Below are 9,886 nucleotides of genomic sequence, written 5' to 3'. Positions count from 1 at the left end.
TGGGAGTAGGTAACAGTTTAGGGAGTTGATTAAAAAAATGTTGATTTAGAATGTTGTGTGTAAGCCTATGGTGTAGTAAAAGTTTGGGTGAATGTTAACAGATTAAGACTATGTCCACACGAAGCCAAAGCTTTCCCTATCCTTTCTTTTGGAGACTTGGACTATGCGAATCAACTTTGCGCATAGTATACGAACGAACATGGAACAATACATTTATTAATTTCTGTTAATGTTAGTTAATAAAAAGACAATCATTCAGTGTTTTTTTTTATGTTTTTGTTGCCGTTATGTGACATAGCGGTGTCTCACTACGGGCGAAAGACGTGGGCTGATGACATCATCATTTTCAACAATATACAGATTCGCTGTACACACAAAAACATGTCGTTTTCAGATTTATACACTCTGGGACCTGGTTTAAAAAAAAACAGTTTCACTCTCCCAAAACGCCATATCTGTGTGGCGTTTCTCGACAAAATGTATGCGTATACAGCTAACCAGGTTTAGGGAGTAAGTCTAAGGTGCAGTTAAAAGTTTGAGTGAAGGTTGAGTGTAGGTTATCTGTTTAGGTTGCAGGTCTAAGAAGTAGACCTAGAGTAGAGTTTAGGTATAGAATGTTGGGTGTAAGTCAAGGGTATAGATAAAAGTATTGGTTGGCGGTTTAGAATGTTGGGTATTGGCCTAGGGAATAGGTAAAACTTTGGTTTATAATTCAGGGTGTAGACTAAGTGTTTAGGGTCTAAGGCCAGGGGTCTCCAACACTTCTTTTGGAAAGCTACCTTCCTGCATTCTTCAGTTCTAACCCTGCTTCAACACACCTGCCTGTTACTTTGACGTAATCCTGAGCACTTTGATTAGCTGTTGTGTTTGAATAGGTTTGGAGCTCAAATCTGCAGGATGGTAGCCCTCCACAAGCATGACTGGCTGCCTCTTGTCTGGGCTGTAGGTGGTGGTTTAGAATATAGGGGTTGGTTAAGGGTTTAAGGTATAGGTAAGTGGGTAAGGTATACATATGGGTCTTTACAGACGTTACCAGGGAAGATCACGGTCAGGGAACGTCAGAGCGATTCCGTTGTTAGCGGGGTTTACAAGGAAATCTCTTCCAAACATGTCATTACATTTGTCTGGGTACAACAAATACCCACTGAACGTGCTGCTGGACTCGGAGCCGGAGAACATGCCGTTATTGCTGGTGTCTTTCACCTGCAGCCACACCCAGTCACCCTGGTTCAGAATCAGCACCACCTGCTGAGAGGCGGTGTACATATCCACTGGCGTAGTTGTCTTCACTATGGCCTCGAAGTTGTGGAAAAGTCCGACCTTTAGCACGCGGGCGGCCACTTGCAGATGGTAGCTAAACACGTAGGTTCCGTTAACCGGGGCGGTGAAGACTCCGTTATTAGGGTTGAACTGCAGGTTTGTGTTGTAGATGACACGTTTGAAAGGCACTGGCCGGCTCGGGATAGGAAATGTAGTGAGTAAAGCAGCAGAGAAAGCAGATTGCACAGAGGGTGAACAAGGTCCGGGCATCCCAGTCACTCCCATATCTCCCTGATTACCTTTAGGTCCTGTGGCTCCAGATTGACCCGTCAGCCCTGTCGTACCCTGGTCTCCCTTCTGACCCTTTACACCTGTTTGACCCTGGGCTCCTGGAGCCCCATCAGGACAATTGCACAGGCCCTGTGGACCTAAGTCACCCTTCTTCCCTGGTACACCTGGAATGCCAGGCTCCCCCACCACACCTGGATCACCCTTCAACCCTTTGGGACCAGGGTCTCCATTAAGCCCAGGTAACCCCCGTGCACCTGCAAGGCCGGGAAGACCTGTCTCACCTGCCGGCCCTGGTAAGGGCACACAGGTTTCTGGGCACTGACCATCTTCTCCCTTTGGACCCTGTTCTCCCATAAAACCATCAAGACCACGGTCACCCCTGTCACCTGAGAAGCACATATATAATAACATGGTCACCAAGGCCCATGATAAACATTGCTTGTATGTAAATGGTGATAGATTAACAAAGATTCACTGACCTTTAAATCCCCTGTCTCCCTTTGGCCCTGAAACTCCCGGATTACCAATGTCACCCTTATCTCCGGCGTCACCTTTCTCACCTGTGGGTGTGTGAATTACATTTCAAGATTCATTTAAATGAACACCTGTTTTGGAAAGTAACTAACTGACCATGGTCTCTATGATCTACTTCTTCCAAAAATTTTGGGTGAAGGTTTAGAATGCTGGGTGTAGGTTAACACATTAAGGTGCAGGTTTAGGAAGTTAGGTTTAGAGTTGGGTGTAGTTAGAAGTTTGGTTAAAGGTTTGCAATGCTGGGTATAGGTCTAGGGAATAGGGAAAGTTTAGGTTTAGAAGGTTGGGTGTAAGTTAAGAGTTTGGGTTACAATTGTAGATTTCAGGGTGTAGACTAAGAGTTTAAGGTCTAAGGCCAGGGGTCTCCAACCCTGCTTTTGGAGAGGTACCTTCCTGTATTCTTCAGTTCCAACCCTACTTTAACACTCCTGTCTGTTACTTTGAAGTGAAAGTTGCCATCATTTACTCACCTTCCACCTGTATGGGTTTCTTTATTCAAGTGTAGACAAAATAAGATATTTTGAAGAATTTTGGTAACCAAACAGTTGCTGGCAGCCATTGACTTATTGATATTTATATATATTTTTTAGCACTGTGGAAGTCAATGGCAACCAGCAACTGTTTGGCTACCAAGATTCTTTAAATCATCTTTTCTTGTGTCTAACAGAAGAAAGAAACTTTTCATTTTTCAGTGAATTATCCCTTTAAGCTTACACTGCTTTTTGGAAATGCATCCAAAACAGTAACTTAAACCATTGGTTTCTTCACTATAAATGGGAAGATTGTTGCATGGGAAGCTACAATTTTAAACTAGCCTCCCCAATATTGCTACGCACACATTCATACTGAAGTAAAATCAATGTGCTATACAAGACTTGTTGTTGAGTCTCACCCTTTATGCCGGGACGTCCTGTGAATCCTGGAGGGCCACGAATCCCAGAGAGGCCTCTTGGACCTGAACTACCAGGAACTCCTGTGAGTAACAGATGCAGTTAGTAAAACACTTGATGATAATAAACAGAGCATGTGTGAGAATATGCTGTCCAATTTGTACCTGGCAGTCCACGGTCGCCTCTGTCTCCTTTCTTGCCTTGGTTTCCGGAGCAAGCGGAGCAGATGCAGAACCAAGGAACCTGGTCTGCTGTGGGTGGAACCGGAGCTTCCAGAATCATCTGACAATAGGATAAATCAGGCCCTGCAAATCCTGTTTGTCCTTGCGTTAAGTTGTCAGGGGGAATTAACCCAAAATCTGTTCCACGGAAATCAGGAATTAAATTACACTGTCCAAAAGATAAGCACAGCAACACCCCCACGATATCCCTCATGTCCTGTAAACAAAATCACAGAGTTGAATCTAATTACAGAGCACCTTTCAAATATCATGTTACTGTCTCACATCAAGAAGATTCAAGAATATTTTCATTTTAATCATTGCTGGATAGCATGTTCTGACCGGTTGCAATTGCGACTTTTGTTTGTTGTTTTAAATAAAAATACGTTTTACAAGAGAATGCCTTTTAAGATTTTTACTTTAAAATGTCATGTTTGATCAACTGTATATATTTGCGAAACTTCCAAGTGAAAAATAAGTGTCATTTTCATCAGTTACACAAATAAGGTAATTAGGAAAGTTATATTGATCACCCACCATGTTCCAGTGAAGCAGCATCTTGCTCGTGAGAAAAAATCTCTGATGTTCTGACGACCTGCATTTATATACCTGCACCTGCGCGAGTGTGTTTGTGTGTGTTTGACCTCTGGGACTTGGGATTTTTTTCTCTCTCCATTCTCGTTGACCTCATTAGGCCAGAATATCATGAGTAATAATATAGTAGACAGAAAACAGGAGAAAGTTTCTGCCTTTGTGTGTGTGACACAGCGGTGTGAGAGCAGGCGCGGCTCCATCAGGACTGTAACAGGAGAGAGCGGATGCGTCTCTGGAGATGATTTATAATACAGGGAAGCATGGGAACACGACAGGCCTCCGACCCGATGCAGATCAGATCTCACACAAACACACACACTAATACACACACATACAGAGGATTCTCTTTCTGCAAGAGCCAGTCAACAGAATATGTAACAAGTAATACCTAGAATACCTTATCACAGATCTGTGAAGAGTATCCCATAATGCAGCAGTACATTTGTTATTTTAGTCTTTTATTTTGACAGCTATAGCGCCACACTGAATTGATTGAAGAATGATGGCTGTGCTATTTATTTAAATCAGTTTTGACTGTCATTTTTTTTCACAGTTTATGATGCAGATCTTGTCTGCATATTATGACTTAAACTATAGTTGAAAGTCGTTTGTTGAAAATATTTCACCGTTTGTTTGAGCATCATGACCAGGAACAAACAAGAAAATGGTGTTTGTTTACAGTAATGTGTAGCTTGTATTTTTTGTCCTACGAAGAAATATCAAAATATTTTGATATTTGACAGTTTTGTTGATCATGTGGTTATGTTTCACATGTTTTTAAGAGAATAGCTTTTAAAAGGCCAAAATAACAATAACTGTCTTTTCCCTTTCTGTTATCCATATGTGCATCATGTGAATGTTTCAAAAAGTTTTTCCCACTGCAATTTTGACTTTCACTGTAAATGCTTTTATGCGAAGGCAATTAACAGTTGTGCTCATAAGTTTACATAACTCTTGCAGAATGTAAAAATAATGAAAATCCCATGTTATTTATTTATTAAGTACTGTCCCCATTTAACCCCATTTAAAAGTTTACATACCCTTGAATTTTAATACCATGTGTCATTTACTGGATTTTTATAAATTCTGTTCGTTAAACATCTATTATGTGAAATAGCTTATTCAGGACAGTACTAAATTAAAAATTACCTGCAGTTTTCATGATCCCCCTTATTTTGTTTCCATTATTAACATTTTGCACATTCTGCGAGGGGTATGTAAACTTACGAGCATAGCTGTATAGTATATATTATTATCAATATTGATACTATAATTGATACTTTAACTGAACTGAGATGAATCAGAATTAAACTAAATTGAGCTGAATGATGATACTATTATCTTAAACTGAAAAAAAAATATCTGTTAAAACAATTTCCACTCAGAAATTCCTTGTAAAATTAACAAATATTAACAAATAATTGGCAATAATTCAAACAATGGATTTAGCATGAAATTCAGAAGTAGAAAGACTGATTTTTTTGTTGTTGTTGTAAAAAGTACTCCGATCAGGTTTATTTACAACAAAAAAATACATATTTTTACAATGTAGTTACAATTACACACATTATGCAGGATCATTTTCCATCTCAGTTTTCTTCCCTATCAAAGGTGTGTGTTTTGTGTGTATTCGTGAAAGAGAATTAACGAGCGTGTTGCTGAAGTCAATGCTGTGTTGTTAGGAAAGATTGTGTTATTATTTGAAGGGAATGCATCCTGATGAGAGCTATAGTGTGTGTTATTGAGCGAGCATGGACTGGCAAGATGTGAAACACAGATGTGAAACTGAACACACAGATACAAACAAAGCCACGGCTGCTTCTTCACAGCACCGCCCAGCTCCTGACCCTGTTTGTACTGTCTTGCTCTTCTTTACACAGCCGTACTGTCTTTATTGTTTTTATGAGGAATTCCATTACGGCTGTATGTGCTGCATAACCCTTCCTAAACTTATCAGGATCAAGTCTACAGTTACACACTCGGCAATCATTGCTGTATTTATTACATTAGTGTGTAAACACACACCCTCGCTATTATATTCTAGACTTTTCCATTATCTCTGTTATAAGGCTGTTGTGATGCTATTGTGCTTTTAATGTCCACAGCTTTTTCTTGAAACATCCATCAATCATCTGAAGAAACAGCTGAAGCTGTCTCTTAATACTTTAAATTCGTGGAATAGTACATTATTCAACAGGGTTGTAAATGTAGCATTGCATCAGTGTCTCATCAATGGATGCTCTGCAGTGAATGGGTGCCGTCAGAATGAGAGCTGATAAAAACATCACAGAAATCCACAGCACTCCAGTCCATCAGTGAACATCTGGAGAAGACAAAAGATGCATGTTTGTTAGAAAAAAACCAAAGTAAAGATGTTTTTAACTTAAAAATGTTGCTTCTGGTCACAAAAAAATAAAATAAAAGTCCATAATCCATAATACTTCATTCATTCATCAAAATGTGACTTTTGGCTTGTAAAGGGTACTTGATCTGTGCACATTTCACTGATTCAGCTGTGTTTTGACAAAGCGTGCTTCTACCTTTAAAATATACTTAGTTTGATTTTTTTATAATCGAATGCAATCCCAGTTTATAAATATGTTCGAATGTTCCCATTAATTTATGAAAGCGTTGTATCTGAATGTTCACAAATGTTTTAAAAACTTTTTTTTTCTTGGTTGCATGAATGTAAAGGAAACATTCTATTTTATAATTTTGTGAACAATATGAAAAAGTTACTTTTGATTGCTCTCAGAATGTTCTGAAACAAGTAACATTTAAAAAAAAATGATAGATGAATGTCCAAAAAGTTTCAGAACAGAAAAGTTCCATGAATGATGTATAAATAACATTTTTGTGCTAATGTTTTAAGAACAAATCATTTTGAACAAACATTCTAATAACATTACTAAAAAAACATTTGTTCACCACTTTCAGAATTAAAGGTATAGTTCACCCAAAAATGAACATGAATAACTGACATGAATTACTCACCCTCATATCATTCCATCCAAACCCGTAAGACCTTCGTTCATCTTCAGAACACAAATTAAGAAAGTTTTGATGGAATCTGAGAGCTCTCTGACCCTCCATAGACAGCAATGTAACTGAAATGTTCCCAGACCCAGAAACGTAGCAAGAACATCGCTTCAACAGTCCATGAGACATCAGTGGTTCAACTTCAATTTTGCAAAGCTACAAGAATACTTTTGTGCACAAAGAAAACAAAAAATAAAATAATTTATTTATAAGTCTTTTCCCCGATTTAAGGTCTTTCACCATTTTGGAGAGTACCATAATGAATGCACGCATTTTCCCAGAACGTAATCAACGTAATCAGCATGGTTTATGTTCAGCATGTGTGAGCTTTCTCCTGAATGTAAACTAAAGCCACTAGAAGGCAAGCCTGCAACCTTCAGACAAAAAAGCATAAGGGCAAACACTTCCGCTTCTGCTTTGGCATTATATGGGAACAGAGACCAGACGCCGTTTTCTGAATGGATGTCAATGAAGGAGAGGCTTCACTATGCTTAATAAACAGCTTTTTAGAGGTAAACGGCTTACTACTAGTTTTAAGAATCAGAATCAGAATCAGAATGAGCTTTATTGCCAGGTATGTTCACACATACGAGGAATTTGTTTTCGTGACAGAGCTCCGCAGTGCAACATAACAATAACACAATAACAAAAAACACAATAAGGAATAAAAAATACAAAAAAATACAAATAGGTGGATAAGGATTGACAATATACAAATTGACAATGTATGGCAGGTATATTAAAATGAGCATTTATGTATGTACATGTATATTATGTGGAAAAAGTTTTAACTGTACGCTAAGTATGTGTGTTGGATAAATAAGTGTATGTGTATATAAATATAAATATAAGTAGTATAGTGTGTTCCATGTATGTACATGTATATTATGTGCAAAAGATTTAAGTGTACGCTAAGTATGTGTGTTGGATAAAAAGTGTAGTGTATATAAATATAAATAGTGTAGTGTGTCCCACAGTTATTATCAGCTGTTCATAAGATGGATTGCCTGAGGGAAGAAACTGTTCCTGTGTCTGGTCGTTCTGGTGCTCAGTGCTCTGTAGCGTCGACCAGATGGCAACAGTTCAAAGAGGGAGTGTGCTAGATGTGAGGGGTCCAGAGTGATTTTAACAGCCCTTTTGCTCACTCTGGATAAGTACAGTTCTTGAATAGATGGGAGGGTTGTACCGATAATTCGCTCAGCAGTCCGGACTACCCTCTGTAGTCTTCTGAGGTCAGATTTAGAAGCTGAGCTGAACCAGACAGTTACTGAAGTGCAGAGGATGGATTCAATGATGGTGGAGTAGAACTGTTTCAGCAGATCCTGTGGCAGGTTAAACTTCCTCAGCTGGCGAAGGAAGTACAACCTCTGCTGGGCCTTTTTCACAATGGAGTCAATGTGAATGTCCCACTTCAGGTCCTGAGAGATAGTGGTGCCCAGGAACCTGAATGACTCCACTGCAGTCACAGTGCTGTTCATGATGGTGAGTGGGGGGAGTGCAGGGGGGTTTCTCCTGAAGTCCACAGTCATCTCCACTGTTTTGAGCGTGTTAAGCTCCAGGTTGTTGAGAGTGCACCAGACAGCCAACTCTTTAACCTCCTGTCTGTAAGCAGACTCGTCACCGTCCTGAATGAGGCCGATGAGTGTGGTGTCATCTGCAAACTTCAGGAGCTTGACAGAGGGGTCCTTAGATGTGCAATCGTTAGTGTACAGGAAGAAGAGCAGTGGGGAGAGAACACAGCCCTGGGGAGCTCCGGTGCTGATTGTACGGGTGCTGGATGTGTATTTTCCTAGTCTCACTAGCTGCTGCCTGTCTGTCAGGAAGCTGTTGATCCACTGACAGACGGAGGTGGGCACGGAGAGCTGAGTTAGTTTGGGCAGGAGGAGGTTTGGGATGATCGTGTTGAAGGCAGAGCTGAAGTCCACAAACAGGATCCTCACATAGGTCCCCGTCTGTCTAGGTGTTGCAGAACATAATGCAGTCCGATGTTTACTGCATCGTCCACAGACCTGTTTGCTCTGTAGGCAAACTGAAGAGGATCTAGCAAGTGTCCAGTGATGTCTTTCAGGTGGGCCAGCACCAGTTTTTCAAATGACTTCATGACTACAGACGTTAGAGCCACAGGCCTGTAGTCATTTAGTCCTGTAATTTTGGATTTCTTTGGGATAGGGATGATGGTGGAGCGTTTGAAGCATGAAGGGACTTCGCACAGTTCCAGCGATCTGTTGAAGATCTGTATGAAGATGGGGGCCAGCTGGTCAGCACAGGATTTCAGACAGGCTGGTGTAACGCAATCTGGGCCTGGTGCTTTTTTCCTTTTCTGCTTCCGGAAGACCTGGCGCACCGCATCCTCGCTGATCTGTATTGCAGGTGTGGGGGAGAGGGGGGATGCAGGAGGTGTGAATGGTGAGAGCGCTTGATTGGAGAGGTGTTCAGGGTGGGTTGCAGGAGTTGTGAGTGGTGTGAACAGTTGTTTGGAGAGGCATTCAGGGTTGGTTGCAGGAGTTGTTATTGGTGTGAACGGTTGTGTGGAGAGGTGTTCAGGGCAGGTGATGGGTGTTCTTTCAAACCTGAAGTAAAACTCGTTCAGATCGTCTGCCAGTCGTTGATTCTCCACAGTGCTGGGGGGTGGTGTCTTGTAATTGGTGATCTTCTTTAGGCTTTTCCACACTGATGCGGAGTCGTTCAAAGTGAACTGAGTCCTTATTTTTTCAGAATAATTCCTCTTTGCCACTTTGATCTCCTTTTCCAGTGTGTATTTAGCCTGTTTATACAAGACATTGTCCCCCTTCACGTAAGCATCTTCTTTGGCCTGACGGAGCTGTCTGAGTTTTGCAGTGAACCACGGTTTGTCATTGTTGTAATTTAGTTGAGTCTTGGTAGGAATACACATATCCTCACAGAAACTGATATATGATGTTACGGTCTCTGTGAGTTCATCCAGATCGGTGGCAGCAGCTTCAAAAACACTCCAATCAGTGAGGTTAAAACAAGATTGTAAATCCTGCTCTGCTTCATTAGTCCATCTTTTTACAGTCCTTAATACAGGTTTAGCTG

At 40.7% G+C, this 9,886-nt stretch overlaps 1 protein-coding gene across 2 annotated transcripts; it reads right to left on the bottom strand.

Annotated features, from left to right (window-relative positions):
* Window positions 1–478: 478 nt before the first annotated feature.
* Window positions 479–3,863, bottom strand: LOC132108344 (collagen alpha-1(X) chain-like). 2 transcript variants are annotated; one of them, XR_009424429.1, is made up of 6 exons: window positions 3,734–3,863; window positions 3,140–3,413; window positions 2,978–3,058; window positions 2,031–2,111; window positions 850–1,937; window positions 479–783 (listed from the first exon to the last, which is right to left on the bottom strand). XR_009424429.1 is itself a non-coding variant. In XM_059515045.1 (5 exons), the coding sequence occupies exons 1-5, from the start codon at window positions 3,752–3,754 to the stop codon at window positions 1,030–1,032; spliced, it is 1,365 nt and encodes a 454-aa protein (XP_059371028.1). In that variant the 5' UTR covers window positions 3,755–3,863; the 3' UTR covers window positions 479–1,029. The 2 variants fall into 2 exon arrangements, 1 of the variants encoding a protein (XP_059371028.1); XM_059515045.1 differs by having other exon boundaries at window positions 479–1,937.
* Window positions 3,864–9,886: the final 6,023 nt, after the last annotated feature.

The sequence above is a fragment of the Carassius carassius genome, chromosome 28, assembly GCF_963082965.1.
Source record: "Carassius carassius chromosome 28, fCarCar2.1, whole genome shotgun sequence".
Classification (NCBI taxonomy): domain Eukaryota; kingdom Metazoa; phylum Chordata; class Actinopteri; order Cypriniformes; family Cyprinidae; genus Carassius; species Carassius carassius.
Note: the sequence above shows the minus strand (reverse complement) of the source record. Positions and strands in the feature narration are given on the sequence as shown.

Coding starts and splice junctions, on each gene's coding strand:
- LOC132108344 (XM_059515045.1), bottom strand. CDS start 3,754: ATGCTGCTTCACTGGAACATG. Junction 3,059..3,139: donor AGGCGACCGTGGACTGCCAG/GTACAAATTGGA, acceptor TGTTACTCACAG/GAGTTCCTGGTAGTTCAGGT. Junction 2,112..2,977: donor AGGACGTCCCGGCATAAAGG/GTGAGACTCAAC, acceptor ACACACCCACAG/GTGAGAAAGGTGACGCCGGA.